General features: G+C 38.7%; 1 protein-coding gene across 3 annotated transcripts in view; it reads right to left on the bottom strand.

Annotated features, from left to right (window-relative positions):
- Positions 1-15,629: 15,629 nt before the first annotated feature.
- CAMK4 (calcium/calmodulin dependent protein kinase IV) overlaps positions 15,630-21,772 on the bottom strand; it is a 220,892-nt gene continuing 214,749 nt past the window's right edge. For all 3 annotated transcript variants that reach the window (XM_045500661.1, XM_045500679.1, XM_045500670.1), the window contains 2 exons: positions 18,040-18,192; positions 15,630-16,220 (listed from right to left, as the gene is read on the bottom strand). In XM_045500661.1, the coding sequence (XP_045356617.1) occupies positions 15,780-16,220; positions 18,040-18,192 (594 nt within the window). In that variant the 3' untranslated portion in view covers positions 15,630-15,779. The remainder of the gene's footprint in view (positions 16,221-18,039; positions 18,193-21,772) is intronic.

The following is a 21,772-nucleotide window of genomic DNA, read 5'->3' as shown; positions in this document are numbered from 1 at the left end:
TTCAACGTTTATCTATTTTTGGGACAGAGAGAGACAGAGTATGAATGGGGGAGGGGCAGAGAGAGAGGGAGACACAGAATCGGAAACAGGCTCCAGGCTCCGAGCCATCAGCCCAGAGCCTGACGCGGGGCTCGAACTCACGGACCGCGAGATCGTGACCTGGCTGAAGTCGGACGCTTAACCGACTGCGCCACCCAGGCGCCCCACTTCTTTTTTTTTTTAACAGCCTTATTGAAATATAATTTACATGCTATACAACTTACTGGTTGTAATTTTTGAATACATCTATAATTGTGCAGCCATCACCACAATCCACCTTTAGAACATTTCCATCAACCAAAAAGATCCCTTTGCCTATTTGCAGACTCATATCTAACCAAAGTTTAGCATAGTTGCCAGCATATAGGGGATGAGAAAGATTACAGCAGGTTTTATTTGGTTTTGTTTTTAAGAGTAGATTCTAAATTCAGGTACCTCGTGGTAATGTTTTAAATATGTTATCTGAAATACCATAATTATACAAAAATTTAATGATATGGGTTGGGATTACTATTAACATATAATTGAGTCTGCTCTTTCTGTACAGTGCTGTAGAAGAATGGAAAACTAATGTGAGCCGTATATATAATTTAAAATTTTCCAGTGGCCACATGAAAAAGATAAAAAGAAACAGCTGAAGTTAATTTTAATAATGCAATTTATTTACCTCAGTAGATCCCAAACATCATTTCAACAAATAATCAGTGTAAAAACTCAATAAGATAGATTACATTCTTCTTTCTTACTAATTCTTTGAAATCTCGTGTGTATTTTACTTGGATTAGCCACATTAAAAAAAAATTTTTTTTAAATCTTTATTTATTTTTAAGAGGGGAGCAGGGAGGGGTAGAGAGACAGGGAGATATAGAATCCAAAGCAAGCTCCAGGCTCAGCTGTCAGCACAGAGCCCGATGCGGGGCTCAAACTCACAGATTGTGAGATCATGGCCTGACCTGAAGTCAGACGCTTAACTGACTGAGCCACCTAGGTGCTCCTTGGATTAGCCACATTTTAAGTGTGCATTATCAACATTGGGCCAGTGGCCTGTATTTAATAGCACAGTTCTCTAGTATATGTATTAATTTGTGTTTTTATAATATGAAGTAATGAATTTCATGGAATTGCTCTCTTAAATACAAAATGTTTTCTAATCTCTGGAGCCTTCAATGCTTGCTAAATGGGGACTTCTGAACATTAGAAATAAATCAGTTTGTAGTTGTTAATAATATAACAATTATAGCCAAAAAGTTTTCCTTTAAATATAATTAATTTTCGTAGGGCAGTTAATGAAACAAAAAATATAATCTGCCTTGTTAGGTGGTTGATTATTTTTCTCTAGCTTATAGCTAGTTTGTATTAGAAACACATTTACACAGGGAATACTTGGCATAGTACTGTTTTCAGTACTTGTTACCTACTTTTTTAAGGACATTAGTTTCATACAAAAAAAATAATTTATCATAACTGATACTTTTGCATCAAGTATTAGTTTGCATTGATAACTAACTCTTGATTAACCCTTGGAGTTTAACACAATACTTAGCAAAAATAATTGCGGGAATTTACTGGTTGCAGTTATGTATAATATGAACTGCTAGAGTGTTAAAGAGAGATTGTAAATGTTAAAAATCTCATTTTACTATTGACTGATGTTGGATGTATTTGAAATTGTAGATTTCTACATGTAAGATTATCTCCCAGTAAAAATAATTTTCTTTTTCTCCCTCCTCCCTCTTTCTTTATTAACTGAAGGACAAAGTATCAATACTCAGGTTGAATTAAATTAACATCTCAGACAAAATCCTCTGTAACTGAGGTTGCCTCTGGAGAAGATGGGAAAACATTGCACAGTTTAAGCCTTTAATTATTTGTTGAGCTTTTAGGTATGAGTAATTCCCTTTGATGTAAACAAAAACTTTATCTGTTTACTCAAGAGCACACTAGCACCCTTAGAATCAGTGGTTAAAATCCAGATCCTTTTACTTACATGGATACTGCAGGTATCCCAACCCAATGGATAAATTATGGAATCCAGAGAAGTTAGGGGACTTGACCAGGTTTCCATCAGAATGTGTCGTATAATCACTCATCTGCTGTATTTTTCCCTTGCCTTTCTTACTCAACTTCTAGAAGTGGGGGGTGGTGGGATCTGAGCATAGAAGAAACATAGGAAGTTGGAATTATAATTCATTATTTTGTTGTTTCCAAAGATTTTACATGTATAGTCAAATAAAAGTTTGTCTCTTGCAATTCAATAAAAGCTATACTATATATAGATTTTATTTTTTAAAAAGTTTATAATTATTTTATGAGCCAATGTGAAACTGGAACCTTTAATAAAAGCATGTTTTAATATAAACTGTGTATTTATTTTTAAATTGCTATGAAATATTTCAGAATAAAATTACTAGACATTCATAATCATTGACACTGTCTGAGTTGTATTAACCTTAAGTACTGGCAAATAGTTTCATGTATCTGAACTTCAAGTATGTAATTTAATTTTTTAAACTCTTACAAAAGAAAAATATAAACTGGAAAATAAAGATTAGTAACTCACATGCTTATCTCGCACCAAAGTCTCATATAATATTAGCCAAAATACTGCTGAATTTGGTTTGCTATTATATAGCCAAGATGATGATGAATGTGTTATTCCCTTATTTCAGTAACATATACACAGGGTTTGTTGTGCCCACGTTTAAATAACTGTGTTAACTTGGCTAGGAATTGTCATAATTTCATTTGAAGTTGAAGAAATCCAGACGTAGTGACGACACAGACCCTTCATCTATGTTACCACAAAGTATTATGGATACTGTGGGCAGTATGCACTAGAAAATAATCACTATGACATGGTTTCAACAAACAGTGTTTTTTCTCATTTAATAAAAAATCTGGATATAGGTAATTTAGGGTTTATCAGCTCAAAGATGTCAAGGCCAGAGTTTCTACAGTTTTTATCTTTCTCTCATAATGATAAGGTGATTGACTAGCCCTGAAAATTACATGTGCATTCAAGAAGCAGGGGAAGGCATGGCAACACGCACTGGTCTCTTCTATCAGGGAAGCAAACGCTTTCCCAGAAGCCTCCACTAGCTTTCTTCTCCAGTAGTCTCTGCCACATGACCCCCACCCCTAGCTGTAAGGATGGTTAGGAAGGCAAGCATAAGAATTTCCAGCCTCTTGAAGAGAGGGATGGTGATGAATGACTCTTTGGATAGCCAACCATAGCATCTCTTAGTGGATCAGCTCTGGAAAGTGTGTATAAGGCTCTTTCAAATGTCAGCAGGAAAATGATAAGACTACCAAAATAGAAATGAAAATAGCAAAGTAGTCATTCACTTCATGAAAAACTTACTGGGCCTCTTTTACATGATAGACACTACATAGCTATTCTTAGAAGCAATGGAGCTTCCTCTGTAGGTTGTTAATTTTTTTTAATGCTTATTTATTTTTGAGAGAGAGACATAGTGCAAACAGGGGAGGGGCAGAGAGAGAGGGAGACACAGAATCCAAAGCAAGCTCCAGGCTTGGAGCTTCCAGCACAGAGCCTAATGCGGAGCCCAAACTCACGAACTCAGATCATGACCTGAGCTGAAGTCGGATGCTTACCTGCCTGAGCCACCCAGGCACCCCATCTGTAGATTGTTAATGGCTGGTGTCAACAAGAATGACCTGTTTCTATTACACCGTAATGTTTTCAGAATATATAATAGGTGTTATTCTATTCCCCATAAGAGAATTATATTATTCTATTCCCCTGGAGCAAAGGGTCCACTATGGATGAAGCCTTCTGTAGCTATGAGATGACAGAAAATTGCCGGAACACATGACCTGCAAATGTATCCCAGGAGTTGGAGGGTGGATGGATCCATGCTACCTGTGTTATCAGCTGCACAGGTAATTAGGGGGGTGTGGTGTGCTAGTAAAAATAATGTTGGAAGCATAGTGTAAAAGTGCTAAACTAGGCTTTTTAGTCATTATTTGGATAGTATTTTTTTTCAGGAGCTTTACCTTCCTATTTAGGTTTTGATTTAGTGACAGCCCTTAAGTACAAGGCAGCTGATTTTTTATGAAAGGAAGTAGTCCAGAGGTTGTGCAAAACTAGGTTGAAATAAAAATATGTTCATATGGTTGGAAATGGACTTGCAGATGGGAGAGGTTATTTTTCTCTAGCATTTCCCTCCGTTGAGAAGTCACTGTTTGGGGTGTGTCTTCGCCACAAAGCAAGCATTTTGGACCCAATGGTAGTAGCAAGCTGCAATTCTGAGAGTTAGCCCCACTGTCACGTGATTCCCTTCCCCACAGATAATCTCACACAAATGCTCGCCCACTGACTGAGTGGCCAAGCTCAAGGCTTTCAGCTCTTTTTACAACTCATGCTGTTAACAATCAGCTTATGAGTGAAAGTGCAGTGTCTGCCTCTCATTCTCAGGTCCTGGAGGTTTGAAAGCACCATCATGAAATAACCACTGAACATCATGTGGCCCAGCAATTCCACATTAGGATTATTCCCTTAGGATAGATTTCCCCAAACACTGAAAAGACTTTTAGTATTACCGAGAAAAGAAAGAATTGAAATTGGATTATTATGCATCTCTCATAAATGTTTGTGAAACCTATGTAGAAATGGTTGTGCTATAGTGATAGGCTGGTACCGAAAAGCTACGATATGATTACAAGCCTGTGAGAAAAAAGTAAAGAGTAAAACCAATCGTGTCTGTCTTTGGAATGTGTTATTATGGTAATTTTCTCCTTTTCTGTATTTTCAAATTTTTATAATGGAAAATCAGTTTTTCTATGAAGTACCGAATTTAACTTTTATCCAGTGAATTGACTTCCCAGCGGCGGGAGCACTGAGCCAGGAGATGGACAACCCAGATCTGTTCTTGTCCTAGCCACCAACTTGACCTCAGATAAGTTATTACCTCCCTAGGTGTCACTTCTCTTTAATAAAATGAGCTTCTTGGACTAAATGATTAGTTAGGTCCCTTTTTAATTTTTAATAACTTTATGACTTTCATGACATGCCTGTATAGTGTTTAAAAATGATAGGAAACTCAGTGTAATTTTATCTGGGAGAAAGGGAAAATAATTCAACTCCCTATGTCAGATGTAAGGAAAATGTCCATGTGTCACTCATGAATTGTAACATTTCAAATCACAGAATGCAAACTTTTGGCGGGCTCTTAGATGATTTATTATCATACTGTACATGCAAATCGCTTTACAGATTTCGCAGCAGTAAGGTATATGCTTCTTTTGGCATGCTCTGACACATCTGGGTGTACTAACACAAAGTAACATTGGCCCTCACTGAGGTCAATTTCAATAGTCTACCAACATCCATTTTGCCACATGTCACACGATCTTCTTTTATGTTCCCAGGAAATACCAAAAAATGAGCATGTTTAGTCATTTAATCAGGCTATCCAACCTGAGTCCAAGAAGCAACAGCTGTCTATGGCTGTCATGTTGTCTGCCCCAGGTTTGGGGCAGCTGAGACAGCCAAGGACTCTGTGTCCCATCTGTGGAAAGCAGGGACTCCGGTCAGTCACTGCCATTGAAGAATAGAGTAGCTCAATCAAAAGCAAATGGGCATGATTTGGATGAATTCTCTACAAACATCTTCTGTATTTACATTATGGCCTAGGTCAGCTTACATGTTTACCTAAAAAATATTATAATATATCTCTGTATGAAGGAGTCAATAGCACCATTTTGACAGATTAGAAATGAAATCTTCACAGCTCCTTTTTCAGTACTTTTCAGTCAGACATTGGGAAGATAGCCTGTGATCTTGGCTGTGTAAACTGAAATATTTATACTTTTTCTTTGTCCCCCAGATCTTACATGCACCTGTTTTTGGCTAATGGCTGGCAGTCTATTGGAGATGTAGTTTTCCTGTATGTAACGGTATTCCATGAACCTAATCTTCCATGCTGCTCTGAGTTTATGTCCCTTTAGTCTAGCAAACGTTCAACAACCCAGGAATACAAATTTTTCCTCTAGGTCAAACTAAAAAAGACCTACCAGCTCATGTCACAAGCCTGAAAAACCCTGGTAGGAAGTATTCCTTTCTCAATGACTGCTAAGTTGTATTTCCTGTATACTCACAGTATCTGTCTTTGCTTCTTTTCTATCACTCAGATGACAGTCTACCTTTGTCCCTTCTTTGTCCCATCCTTTGTCATTTCATTTGTCCTGAGAAGTAATGCAGCCATTCACTACTCACAGACATTATCTGAGACAGCAAAGTGGGCAAGGCTACTAAAAGTGTATATACTGTAGTCTAACTCTAGTTGGTAAATATTTAAAAGTAAGTTTCTTGAAGATGGATGTAAAATGCTGCCTGCAATGAGTGATATAAAAAGGGATTTATAGAAGGGTGTGTAAAGAGGCAAAAGGGAGGGAGAGGTAGAAGAAAGACCTTGCCAGGACCAGCCTGATGTTTGAGGAAAGCAGTTCTGAAAATTTCACATTTTGTTGTCTGGGACTAAGCTTTTTTATACAAGTCATCTCGAAGTCTAAACTTTAAGGTGTGATTCTATCTCTGTGGGGATCGCCCTTTTGGGTCTGATCATTTAAAGGTGAAGGTTACTATGGCAGAAGGAACCTTGACGTGGGCCTCTACTGGCAAAACTTTGGCGAATAGTTAGGCAATTTGCTAGCCACAGAGTTATTCCGATACTGGAGTTTTGCAAAGCTTTCTCAGAAATCACCATCATTGTCTACTCTGCTTTGTTAGTGGAGATCTAGCCAGCACAGTTTTTGCTTTTAGTGACAGAGGCTTTGCTTCAGCCAGTGACTTGAAAAAAACGTCTTCGATGTGTTGGGTGATTTTTTTATTCTACTTAGGGATGCACCAAATTAGCTGATCAATCTCTGTGTAGGAGATCACAGAGGGCTAGATGCTCTGAGGAAATGCTGCACACTTATCTACCCAGAATAAGAAAGGAGTGAGAAGTTCTAATTAAATTTTGCACAAGATCCAAGCCTCTTTCTGCAGACTTAGTGACACTTCCCTGCAGAGTTTGGCCTTTCATACCAGTATTGCCCCTTCACCACTTTGCCTGGAATTTTTCCACTCTGTAGATTTCTCAGCCAGACCTGGCCCCTTCCTCCTTCCTCCCTGCAAAGATTGTCCCCAGCCTTCAAATCCAGCCTAGGTTCCCATGCTTTCCTCAATCATCATTCTAGGCAGACGGGAGCTTTTCCTTCTTGCCATCCCTAGACGACTTAATCCCTCGCTTAGATTTGGCACAGGCCGTGTATGCACACGTTTTTTTCTCTCCAACTAAAAAGTTCACTCTCAGAGGATATAGCACTGGGCTTAATTCATCTCTGACTCCTTCACTGTACGTAACTGTTTCTCAGTGAAAGTTTACTGAGAAAATGGGTGTCTGAGATGGCCTACTGGGAAGCTTCAAAATTGGCAAATCATTTCCTTAAAGTGAGCTTGTGATACAGGCCTAATATCCCCTAAACTAGTACTACTGTCTAATTTATGGTTCTGAGGGGAAAATTAGCTATTGACTTTGGTCTATTCATTTCTAAGGGAAGCAGGTGACCCAATTATTGAGAGAAATGTAGAAACATGATTTTAAGTCTATTAACAACTGCCTTCAAGCTCTGACCAATCAATAAAAATGGGGAGGTGGGAGTGTGAAATCCCAATCTTTATGTCTTGCCTCTCCTGTCCAGTAGAGTCTCCGTCTTGCACATGAGCCGTGAGGAAGTGGCAGGCAAGTGATCTCTTTTCTCCTGAGTCCAGTGTATCCCAGCAGCACATCATATGATTAATTACTGCAGCGCTTTAAAGAAAGCAGTATAGTATTTAGTTAGAATCATGATAGAAGTTTAGATATTCCTAGTAATAGGCTGATAATAGGTCTTGTACTCAATATCTCATTTGTAACCTTTGGCTACAGATGTTCAAAGTCAACAAAGGTCACGCATACCTACATTTCTCAGTATCTGGGTTACCTGCTTCCCTTAAGGCAGACATCGTGAAATGAATCATTTCTCTGTGACAGAAATAGACTAAGAGAAGGGCCCTTCTTGGATTTCTAAATATGTAAGAAAAGTAAAAGCAAGCATTTATTCAAGGCCCTCTCTTTTGAAAGAAATGAAATATCTCTCAGAATATCCTCAGAAAAACATGGGGATTGGAAAGTAGTTTCCTTACATAAAAGAAATGGCTGTTTGCCTGTCAGTGAGCTATTGGTGAGCAAGTTATTGTCATAGAAAGCCACATAATAAAGCATATTATTTACTAAAACTGGTTGAATGAAAACCCAGTTGTTATAAATTACTTAAGAATATTCTGAAGGATTCAAAACCAAAGGCTCTGTTACTTCTTAGTTTACTGAAGTAACAGAAGTTTACTGAAGTTTACTGAAGACCGACTTAAATGTGAGCAAGTATCAGTGTAAGATGTCATTTACATGATTTTAAATATAAGGATCAAATTTCTAAAACATGCTCAAAATGCTAGAAATCTTTTTTAATTCCTCTCTGAACAAAGTCAATTCATATTCTAAATTAATTTTTTTCAGGAATGATGCCATTTGGAATTTTTAGTTCTGTAGGGATACTTCAGTGTTAAGTTGTACAGGCAGCACAATTATTGTTGTGAGACAATCTGCTCTGTTGTGAGACAAAGCTCTCCTAGCTTCCTCTGGGAATTAGAACCTTACGTTAGGTAGAGGAAAGTCACGGAAATCTCTCAGATGTTCGCAAAAAAGCATGGGTGCCCTGATAGGCCAGGGTCATCAGGTTTTTTTTTTCTGTAGAGAGCCAGATAGACATGTTACGCTTTGCTGGGCTATCCAGTTCTCTCTGTTGAAACTTCTCAACTCTGTTCTAGTAGCATGAAAGCAACCAGACAATATGCAAATAAATGAGCATGGTCATGTTCCAATAAAAACTTTATTTATAAAAACAGGCTTCTGGTGGATTTGGTCTGTGAACCATAGTTTGCCTGATTCCTGAAAATTATTCTTTGGAAATTTAAATTTATTTCCTTGGGCTATTATGTGGAAATTGCTTTTTAAAAAATGCACATATAAGTTTTATATGTATATCATAAAGACCATAGATAAAAGAATGATCATCGATATTCAAATAAGAAAGTATAAACATTAGCTTCTAACTCATTTACTACTAATAATATCTTTTGCCTGATACGCTTAGTTCATTGGGCATAAGGAATTACTTGAACCTTTTTAAACCCCTGTCTGCTGTTCCCACTCAGTGAACTCACAAGAAATTTTAAATTTTCAAGGGAAACACAGCAACATCTATCAGATATGGAATGCAATACTACTATTATGTTGTTTGGACCTAAGTACTTAATAAATGGACATGTTAGATAATTCTTTTGGCTTTGGGAAGACCATGAAAATAATACTGAGACTAAGGATGTACGAATAGAAACACCTTGGGAAATTCTAACGTAAGAACCTGGACAATAAAAATGTAAACAAAATCATAACTCGTGAATATGTTATTTGTACTCTATGCTAATGTAAGTCGCTGCATGATAGACGATAAAATAGGTCAGGTTAACAGGGAGCAGCTATGACAGTTTTCAATTGATAGTCATACTTACTTGTATCTTTTACAAACCAGATTAACTACTATACATGTAACAAGGAAAGGACAAAGAAAGGACCAACCTCGTACATTTTTTTCTACAACTGATTATCAGAGTGAGAGCACTTAGGGAAAAACAATAGCTTTCAAAAATTCTAATGTGAAGCCTATTGTATTTGAATATCCCAAAATAGTATTTTAAATGGAAAATAGTATTTTAACTGACTGAAGATTAAATGTCATTTTTAACAATGAGTCACAACAAAAATTACACAGATATAAATATTCCATATCCATGGGTTTTCCAGGTCAATCTTCAAAATGTGCTGAAAACAACTATGAATAACAAGCATGATTTTGTAGTCTTAGCATTGCTGCTTAGAGTTTCAAACTAAATTGTGGGCCACCAAGGGCCCCACATTTCTCCAACCAGTCTGGGATACTCCTTCCAGGGTTTTAGCAGATCTCACAAGCCTAGAGGGCAGCCTGATGGTCAGAAGGATGAAGCAAAACATTGATTTGGGACAAGTGGTAGCAAACCAAGACACAGGGAAGAGTAACTGACTCGTGGAATCCCATTTTTTCATACTGAATAATAGCAATATACCAGTATTCAAACAGCATCAGTTTCAGTCAGAGCATGGGAAGAGATTTCCTTCCATCTGGCTCATTTGAGCTCAGCCAGGTCAGACGCCTAGTGTCTTCTGAGCAATGTCTGATTCCTGTGAAGGAGTCAGATGGTCCGCTCTCATTCAAGGCTTCCATCTTGCCCTAGGTGGACCTCTGGGCCAGGTAACAGGGAAAAGGCTGAGTCTTGAAGGAAGTTAAAATCATGCAATCAAATCCTCTAGAGTATATCACAAGCATTTATGAAAATTGGAATTTTAAACAAGCCAACATAAATTAGTCAAGTTTGTTATTGCTCTCCAAGGTAAGTATATAAATGGTTGGGCTTTGTGAGCTGAGATTACATTATCTGATCTCAGGTGATATCTGAAAGGAGTAATAATGACAAAAACTGGCCCTTAGTAGATCAGAATGTAGAAAGAGGAAATGATGAACTTGGTAACAATGGTGGGTAGCTGATCTCTCTCCAGTCGTCTTTTTTCCCCCTTATTTGTCAAGGAACCAGAAACTCACCCTGAGTTGTGCCAAGGGGAGAAAAGGACTTTGAAAAAAATGTATAGAAAATTATTGGGTACATTTCTATTCATCATGTAGTTATGAATATTGTAATATTAATATTGCAATTGCATGCACATAATGTTTTTAAAAATCACGGGCGACACACAGTCTAGCCATTAAGCAGTATTTAACTAGTAAATGCTCAAATGTTAGCAACGACCCTAATCGGGAACATATTTGTGATGAACATTGAGGAAATTGGAATATGACCTAAGAGACAGTGATTGTAAGGATATTACAAATCCTATTATGTCTGGAAACTTTGCACCATCTAAAGCAGACCTACATAACCAGTCTATACTCCACAATGATGATAAATTACATAATGGCGTTGTAATTATGTAATTGACTCTGCTCGGTATATTTATTTCAATTTTTCGTGGAGTCAACCTTCATCCAGAAAAACCGAGTGCTGATTCACTTCGTTGAGTTTTGTTTTTCTGTTCGTTCTTTCTTTCTTTCTTTCTCTTTCTTTCTTTCTGGTTTTTGTTTGTTTGTTTTTGCATTTGCTTTGCAAGAACAATCCTAAAACAGAATAAATGGCTTAGTAATTTTACTCTTTGCCTTTTCTGGCATTTACTTTTTTTTTTTTTTTCTAATTTGAAATGCAACCAGATGCTTCTGTGAAATAAAAACTGAATTATGAAACAAACTGGCTCTCTCTAAATCTTCGGTCTGTAGGCAATCCACCAACAGTTACCTTGCATGTGAAACTGGAAATAGGGGTTGCTAGATATTCTAAATTACAAAATATGTTTTAAATACTATGTAATTGAGGTCACAGTAATAGGCAAACTATTCCTTTCTTTTTTAAGTTTGCCACTCAACATGGCTATAGAACTTTGAGGACTATTCTAAAATAGCAGTATATAAGAAAATTCTAAGTCTTTGAATCCATGTGTAATGGCAGTGTTGATTGAACAGTTCTGAGGAAATCTAAAAAGATCCAGCCAACGGTCATTCTTATTTTGGGGGTTACTGGGATGATATCCTTACCCTCCCCAAACGATCTTCATCACACGAATTTCGTATGTTCAGGTGATTTGTAGAACAAAATATTGCCTGTAACAAAATGATGCCCACCTCAGTCCAGCCTTAAAAAATCCTATTAAGGGTCTGTGTGTAGTCCCTCCTGAGTGGGGACACATGGTTTCATACACAAGAATACTGTTGATGTTATGGCAGTACTCAGGAGACTCGAGCCTGAAGTCAAGATTCCAGGGCCCAGAGAGGGATTAGAGGGACTGTGGCAAACAGACAATTTTGCAATGCCCAGGAAGGCATTGTTCTCTAAAAGTCATGATGGGAAATCTTCCTTTGAAGTACATGATTAAGCAGATGTGGCCAATAGAGTTTTTACTTATTTTGGTCTGTGACATTTCGGAAACATTTTCTTTTTGGCCTCCTACCAACTCATCAGTATGGAAAACTGAGGCAGCTCAAATCTAAGCATAGAAATTCATGTGTCATTTTTGCTTTAGAAGTGCGCTCTAGAACAGTTTTGTTCCAAAACATTAGCCACTAGTCATGTGTGGCTATTGAGCACTTGATGTCCTAAAGGTGTAAAATATATATATATATATATATATATATATATATATATATATGTATATATATATATATATATATATATATATACACACACACACATATATATACACTCCTGATTTTTAAAACAATATAAAAATAATAAATTCAAAATATCTCAATAATTTTTCATATTGATTATACATTGGGATTATAGCACTTGTTCTAGATGATAACTTCTACAACCATGTTATTCTAATTTCTCCCTTATTTATGTATTTGTGGGGCAAATGAGCTCTTACAGCCTGAAAAACCCAGTGGGATTCTGACTAGACTTTTTAAATGTGAGAAATAATAATTACCATAATTCTTCATGGTAAAATAGTCTAGTTCATGCTATGTATCTGAACTTATTTGAGAAACAAAAATCAATAATGTATTAACTGTCAGCTCTAAAATGCAAAACAGAATTTATTGTTCTGTGCTAAAATAACCTTAATGTTTTTGCTTTGTGACTATATTGTCTTAATTAAAGGTAACATTATGAAAGAGTTTGTCAAATTAAGGCAGTCTACCATTATTTAGCTAAGTAATCTTTGTGGGGTTGTTGTTGTTGTTGTTTTTAATGTTTACTTTTGAGAGAGAGAGAGCATGAGCAGGGGAGGGGCAGAAAGAGAGGGAGACACAGAATTCAAAACAGGCTCCAGGCTCTCAGCTGTCAGCAGAGTCCAGTGTGGGGCTAGAACTCATGAACATGAGATCATGACCTGAGCTGAAGTCAGATGCTTAATGGACTAAGCCACCCAGGCGCCCCTAGCTAAGTTAATCTTTGAGATAGATAACAGATCTCTTTTAAATAAAGAAGATAAATGTTTGTTGTTCTTTCAAAATGGTTAATCTAATTATCCTAACAGATTGTATTTCTGTTAAATCTTACATTGAATCGTTTGGCTGAAATGACCAATTTTTGTGAAAGTCTGACTTGTTTTTGCATTGAAATGACAAAGTTAGTCACTATCTTGGCATCATCAGGACTTCATCTTTTACAGTCAAAATTTAAAACTCCCGTTAATCTTTAGAAAGTGCAATTTACAGGTTAAAAAAAAAAAAATAGAGGAAATCACCCTCAGGTGCTCAAGTACTCACCAAGGAAAAGGCATGGGTACTCATTTAAATGGGTAAATTCTTAAACACACTGGCCTTTCGCATCCGCTACTGCTGGAGCTCCTGTTAACACAGGCCACAGGCAGCACAGTCAGCCTGAGTGATGGATCAGAGAATGACTGCCCTCCCTCGGAACACTGTGGGGGTGGACGGGGCCCGGAAGGGCAACGCCTAATGATGTTCCAACAATGCCACTGTCCAGTAAGATCCATTTCCCTCTCTTCTTTCCTTTTCCAGTATATGGGACAACGACCCTATCTGCCTGTTAAGTCTCATTAGGAAAAGCACACCGGGCAATTGATCTTCTTAAATGGAAATGTTAATGCTTAGTGAAGAAGGCATTCTTAAAGATTAAAAAGAGTGAGCCCTTTATAATTACTAACCTGGAAATTCTGAGAGAATAAAGAAGGAAGGAAAGAAACGGGAGAAAATAAGTACTCTCAACTAGCTAAAACAAAAAATAATCTTCTGAGCCCAGATGATGTGCTCTTTAAGGGCTTTTTCCTCTGTCCATGTCGGTGACCCATCAGGCCCTTAAACCACGGACGATGAGAAGTCCTACCTTTTCTTCTTATGACAACAGTAGTAAAGGAAGGTTTGCGCTTGGAAAGCAGAATATCTACCAAGGTCCAGGAGCCCGCAGGAACCAGAGATTTAATTTCATTTTCCAATTTGACAGTTTTGAGGAAGAGCCAAAAGAACTTAAGATCTTTTTTCGGTGAAGATTTTTATGTGACAGTCATTTTTACTGTCCATATTTTGGTCTCTGAAAATAATCCTTTTTTAAAACTGAGGAAACCTATTTGTGATGCATAATTTGATAAAAATGTTCACTTCATCTCAAACTAGAAAGAAATATGAGGTACTTGGAATTTAGGTGTGGTTTCTATAAGGGAAAAGTGTTCATATGAAAAATCAAAGAAAAATACTTTGAAAAAAAATCATATTGAAGTATTAGGTCTAATGTTACAGCTTCTTGTGAGTCTGATTTGAAATCAGTGCTTTTTCTTTGTTTCTTTTTGTTTTTGTTTTTGTATTTTAAGGCAAATAAAATGTTGCACTGTCCTAAATTTCTTGGCATGGAAACTAAAAAACTACATTGTAAGATGTGGGCACTTCTATTCCAAGTATGAGAAAAAGATATACCAGCTTTTCTGAAATATCTTTAGTTCATAAGCAATATATCTAGTTCATCATCAACTGAAGGGAAAAAGGACTTTCATAAACAAAAGTTTCCTTACTCTAGTAAAGTGGATGATCTTATAATGGAATATTATTCTCACTCTATTCAGACATTTTGGCACCAGCCTGTGGGGTAGATTTTTCTGAATATTTGAAACTCGGTAAATACAGAGTTTATTCATAAAAATGTCACGGTCTTTAAAGTTGTACAAACTCATGAATAAATCCAATTGTATCTGAAAATGACAAGCAGTCAACCTTTGTTAGTTTAGGTCTAGGCCTTAGCTCCTTCTCTTCCCTCAGTTTCTTTAGCCTACCTTAAGTGTTGTCCATGAGAAAGAAACTGTATTAGCATGGGAAGGAAGGGATATATCTCTCAGCAGGAGTCTGTAAAATACTTTCTCCAGGATTGTAAAATGGCAGGATTTTGTGATAGAACATTTTTGGTTATTAGTAATATAGTGTGTATAAATAAGGACAAAATTAGAAAGCATTTGCTACACAAGCTTTAAGGGCATTTTGTTTCATGGCCCTTAAGTATGCTTCAACTTCTTACCATTGTAAGTGGGATTTTTTATATGTACCATAAAACTGCACCCTATAACCATCTCCTTGTAAACAGTTTGAACACACTGAAAAGTATAATGTGAATGCCATGGGAACATGTCTTATAGCATTACCTAATATTGAGCAACAGTCCAAAGGAATTACTGCCTTGTGAAGAAATCCAAAGGATGTATGATGGCTAGGTTTTCAAAGCAAAAACAATGTGTTACTAGTTACTTCAAATGTATGCTACTGGTCCCTGAAAATGTATGTTTTTAAAATGTATGTTGTTTACTCAAAATTTCAAATTTAACTCATCAGCATTAGGTATCCATTACATACCACAGAAGACACTATTTTTTCATAAAGCAGTCACATGCATGAAGTTAGGATTACCAACTGATATATATGTATTTTTTTTTGCACCTCAAAAAACAGAATCACTATAATGCAGATCATGCTTCCACATCTTCCTTGCTGAAGGACAAAACATACAAAGTGCCCGCATTTGGCCTCCCGACTGGAAAGAAGCCAAATCAGTACTCTGGCAGGATCACATCATTCTGCTGAGCTCCAAATACCACAGCCGGGTTTTCTTGCTCTTGTTTGGAGGCTGCTGCTTCCTCCGAGGTCTTCAGCTTCTCCTCTACTAGGCCCTCCTCGATTTCCGGGTCAGCCACCTTTGTCCCATCTTCTAGTGCTTTGGGCACTACACTGGCGGCCTTGGCAGCACTTATATCAGCATCTTTAACTTCTTCTACGGCCTGTACCTTCATCAGCTCAGCCTCTGCCCGCTCAACTGCCACTGGGGCCCCACTTCCTTGAACTTCCTCTCCTTCTGAGATAGCTTTAACATCTTCACTGCCATCCTGAATCGAAGAAGGTGCCTGGCCGGCCTTCTGGCTCTCTTGGATGCTGCTGTGGCTGCTGCTGGCGCTTCCCAGCCGGGAGGAGGCCACCACGGCCTTCACTGCTGCCTGATTAGAAACAGAGAAGTGTCAGGTGTCACCTGCACTTAAAATCCCCAATCAGAGCTCCATCTCAGCTTTGCATGTTCCAGACATATTTATTATTCCAAGATGGTTGAATGAAAACTTGTTTGGAGCATAAACAGAAAAATCTCTTTAATCCCAAGCTAGAGTATTTAATCATCTGGACCAGTGAAAGCTTGAGTAAATATGTTTGCCCATGGATAACCTGGTTTCAAATATTTTGGACTTTGTTTCCTAAAGTATTTGTTTCATGGAACACTAGTATTATGTGACAAAAGAATTCCATGGTTAGGTTTGTTTGAGAAGTCCTGGGTTCAGTCAAGGTTATTTAATCCATAGTATTTCAGATCAATTTGACCACAGAGCCCTTAAGGTTCATTTAGTCTTTATCAGCCTGTAAGTGATGGCTGAATTGAACGTTATTTTTGACCTTCAGCTGTTCTCTGAAATTCTCTGGATATACAGTCAGTCCTAAACACCATTATGTAAGAGAAAAGCATATAATATATCTTCTATGTATATTCTATAAAAAGATATATTTTGGACAGTTTTATGTATCACATGAATTACAGTTGACACATGAACAACATGCGTTTGAATTGCAAGGGTCCATTTACATGCAGATTTTTTTCAATAGATACATTGAAAAGTTTTTTGGAGATTTTCAACAATTTGAAAAAACTCACAGGTGAAGTATGTAGCCTAGAAATACCCGAAATGTTAAGAAAAAATTAGGTATTATTGTAAGGATATAGTACATAAAACAATGAACATAAAAAATATGCATTAATTGACTGTTATCTCTAAGGCTACCAGTCAACAGTAGGCTATTAGTGATTAAGTTTTGGGGGAGCCAAAAGTTATAGGTAGATCAACTGTGTTGAGGGGTTGGTGCCCCTAAACCCAGGATTGTTCAAAGGTTAATTGTATTTTAATTTTTACCAAGTATTGTAATTTATCTACATTATAGTTTTTAAAAGTTTCCCAATTTTCACATATTCAGAAAGAAAACTTTCGAATAAGTATCAGTTTCCTGAGCAATGCTGTTTAAGCAGTTCAGTCACAATTAATTTTTTTTTTTTCAACGTTTTTTATTTATTTTTTGGGGACAGAGAGAGACAGAGCACGAACGGGGGAGGGGCAGAGAGAGAGGGAGACACAGAATCGGAAACAGGCTCCAGGCTCTGAGCCATCAGCCCAGAGCCCAACGCGGGGCCTGAACTCACGGACCGCGAGATCATGACCTGGCTGAAGTCGGACGCTTAACCGACTGCGCCACCCAGGCGCCCCAGTTCAGTCACAATTAAATGAGTAGCAGTGATAATGTGTTTGGTGAGTAAATCTCAACATATAACACATTTCCCTTTATTAATAATGAATTCTTTTAAAAATTTTTAATGCTTATTTATTTCTGGGGGAGAGAGAGAGAGAGAGTGAGAGCATGAGTGGGGAAGGGACAGAGAAAGAGGGAGACACAGAATCTGAAGCAGGCTCCAGGCTCTGAGCTATCAGCTAAGAGCCTGACACAGGGCTTGAACTCATGGACTGCGAGATCATGACCTGAGCTGAAGTTGGACACTTAACCGACTGAGCCACCCAGGTGCCCCAATAATGAATTCTTAAGAGAGAATAACATGACTATCAGTGGTTTTACATTGTTGGGATTTCAAAGCAGGATTTTCCCTGGTACCATAGGAGATAAATAATATTATTAGGTGAAGAATAGTGGAATTATCTTTAATAGTTGAAGCTAAGAGAGAGATTTTTTTTTTTTAACAGAACAAAACAAATCTACAGATCTTACCTTAAGCTTGCGTCGGGCATTGAATTCTTGGAGCTTCTTTTGAGCAGTATCCATGTGTACAAAATTAGCTGCTTTGCCTGTGACCCATGGGTGCTGGAGAGCTTGGAAAGTAGTCAGCCGTTTCTTAGGATCCAAAACAATTAATTTTCTAACCTGAAACGATAAAGAACCATAGATTTCTTAGGGAGATTTTTTTATGGCTTGCCCCTCGGCTTGTGAACTTCTTTTTTCCTAGCAATACCATGAAATATACATGAAAAAAAAAAAGCTTTTAAGCTGTCAGTAGTCACTGTACTGATAGCTTCAGGTAGCAGCGGCTGAGGGGGTCTGAGAAGACAGTGGTGTGCACCAGCTAAGAGCCTAAACTTGCAGACAGTTTTCCAAGGGAGGTTAAAGAAACAGGTCCTGGCTTGCCTGTGGACTGGAAGCTGTCTGAAGGAGAACCAGCATCTGAATAATTCTAGGCTGTACTTCATACCACTTAGAATTCAGAACTTGTTGGGGCGTCTGGGTGGCTCAGTCGGCTAAGTGTCCGACTTCAGCTCAGGTCACGATCTCGCAGTTTGTGGGTTCGAGCCCCGTGTCGGGCTCTGTGCTGACAGCTCAGAGCCTGGAGCCTGTTTCAGATTCTGTGTCTCCCTCTCTTTCTGACCCTCCCCCGTTCATGCTCTATCTCTCTCTGTCTCAAAAATAAATAAAAACGTTAAAAAAAAAAAAGAATTCAGAATTTGTTGTATCTCAGTGGAGATAGTATCATCGTGCATCCATCATGTTTTCTATGGGGATTAAATGGCATCAAAGGGACAGTACCATAGTCCTTACTCTTATCCCATGACTCTATGATAAAGTTCATTCTTTCTAATACCTTCAGGGTTTTGAAGGAATAAGCCAAGGGCTGGAGTAAAAGCCTATTTAGAATCAAAGCAAAGGTGTCAGTGGTTTAGGGGCATGATTTGTTTAAAGGACTGAATTCAACCCAAGGCAGACCATTCTGGAGGTTGACCCCTGAGGATGAGCAGATAATAAACTGCCAGGGAGATCAACAACCAAAATAATCTCTGGCCCTGGGTTCAGAAGGGGTGACCTGGAATGAGGCAGAGACTATTTGGAGTTAGGAGGCATGTTCAAGCCCAGTTACATCTCTTACCTACTTTTGTGACCCTAGACAGAGACACACATACTAACTGAGTCCCTGTGGACATTCTCCTAGGCCCTTTTCTTATATGATCTCATTTCCACCTTCATTCCTTTGTAAATACACTCTTATGTGCATATAAAAATGTTTCAAAATTCATATAATTCTTTCCATGACCTTATCAACTTGGAACTATTAGCTCCAATTCATAAATGAGGGATGAGAGGAAGCTCAGAAAGATGTAGTGCCTTACCTAAGGTCGGACAACTTGTAATTGGTGGAGGCTGTGTGCAAACTCAGGTCTGTCTTACCTCAGAGCTCATTTTGTGGCTACTCTACCACAGTGCCTCCATGGCAGTCCATCAACGCCCCTGGCCTTCAGTCTGCGCATGTGGCAAATGAGGGGCTTTTGGTGTCGTAGGCCTAAGGTCTTCCTGACTCTGATAAGGTAAGAAGAACTGAACACAGGCTAACACAAATCAGGCAGCAACTCAAATGAAGAACACATACCTGGTTCTCCTTTTACTTCTTTTCTGTAAAATTTGCAAAGAAATGTGTGTTTGGGGTAAGAGACAAAATTTGTAGAGGGTAGAGATGTGAGGTTGTTTGGGCTAAAACTCTGAGAGGAGGTGGTGGGAGGCACAGGTGGTTAAGGAAAATCAATGTGCAGAAGGAAGTAAAAATCTGATTGCAGTCCCCCTATAACCTGTGGGATACGTGTCCTAATAATTTTATGTAAATGGCACCTAATCTTTAGCAACAATTCACAATATTATTTCCCTCCCGTTTTTCAATGGTCCTTTTCCTCCTCATCATCATTACCATCCTCATCCTCATGAAAATACAAAGAATTTACTGAAATTCAGAATGTTCCCCCAAATTCCACATGTCAGCATTAATCTTTACATCTTAAGATACTGATGCACTGAATTGTTAAACTTGCTGAAGGTCAGAGAGACCCGGTGATCCTGCCAAGATTCAAACCCAAAGCCTTGCCTTGATCCCACAGCTCCCCTCACAACCTGACTCCACCATGTGTTGGCACTGTTCCCCTGCTGTTATCAGAACAGATGCAGATTGTTCTGGGAAGTACACAGCTGTGGTACTCAAGGACTCTGTTAGTTCTGAAGTTTCATAAATTTATTAGCTCAAAGGTAAGACTTAGCTGGATGGGGTTGCCTGGGTGGCTCAGTCAGTTAAGCATCCAACTCTTGATGTCAGCTCAGGTCATGATCTCATGATCCATGAGTTCAAGCCCTGCATCAGGCTCTGTGCTGGCAATGTGGAGCCTGCCTGGGATTCTCTGTCTCTGCCCCTCCCCCACTTGTGCACGTGTGCTCTCTCTCTCTCTCTCTCTCTCTCTCTCAAAATAAAATAAATTAATTAAGAAAAAATTAGCTGAGGAGTGCCTGGGTGGCTCAATTGGTTGAGCATCCAGCTCTAGGTTTTGGCTCAGGTTCATGATCTCGCAGTTTTGTGGGTTTGAGCCCCACATCTGGCTCTGCCCAGACAGTGTGGAGCCTGCTTGGGATTCTCTCTTTCCTTTCTCTTCCCCTCCCCCACTCACACTGTCTTTCAAAATAAATAAACTTAAAAAAATTAGCCGAACGAAGGAATATCACAGCTAATGCTCTTATCCACTTAATTTTCATTAGAGATGAAAAGAAAGTAAAGGAACTGTTATGGAGTTAGTTGACGGTAGTTAGTTAACATGCATTATATATCCTTAAGTCTCACGATAATCTAGACAAAGGTACTGTATCATCCCAGAAAAGAAAACTAAAGTAGAGAGATTAGATAACAAGCCCAAGGTCACACCTGTAGGTTGTAAGAAAGGGGGCACTTTAAAAAGGGGGCACTTCAGGTGTGTCAGACTTTAAAAATCTATGGTCTATTTCCTGATCCATTGTTTCATTCACTACACATTTACTGAGTCTGCACTACATGCCCACGTGGTACTAAGACCTGGGCACACATGCCTCGACCTCTCCCAGAACTTGTAGTCCAATTAAGGAAGACCTTTCCACAAGTAAATATAACTAACAACCATCATGAAAGCGTGAGCTGGAGGCAAAGCAATAATAGTGGCGGAAGGAACAAAGCAGGTGTGGGAAGGAGGGACTGCTGAAGCGGGAGGTGGGGGGGCGGCAAAGCTCCCCCGAGGGAGTCAAATGGCAACTGCGGCTTGACATGAAGAGTTACCCATGCGAGAGGTGTGTGTGCACGTGTGTGTGTGCGTGTGTGTATGTGCACACGTGTGAGAGAGAAGCAGTATGGAGGAAGAGGTTGGAAGATAGGAGGAAGAACGTTACAAAGCAGAGGAAAGAGTAACGGCCCACACGCTGAGCTACCCTGACGAGGGGCTGTTAGTCTGGTACCCTGGTGTGAAGACAGACCAGAGGACAGTCTGTGAAATGGGTGGCATGGGCAGGGTGACAGGTTCCCGGCCAGGCGGTGCTGTGTAGATCTCATTACAGATTTTGGATTTTCTCCTAAGGGCCTCAAAGCAGGAGAGTGACAGGACTGATTTATTTACTAGGCCCTTCCTCAGGATCCTGCTTGGAGAGCTTACCTGAAAAGGGCAAGGAGGAGGTGGGA

The sequence above is a fragment of the Leopardus geoffroyi genome, chromosome A1 (genome assembly GCF_018350155.1).
Source record: "Leopardus geoffroyi isolate Oge1 chromosome A1, O.geoffroyi_Oge1_pat1.0, whole genome shotgun sequence".
Lineage (NCBI taxonomy): Eukaryota > Metazoa > Chordata > Mammalia > Carnivora > Felidae > Leopardus > Leopardus geoffroyi.
This window is presented reverse-complemented; position numbering and strand designations above follow the sequence as displayed.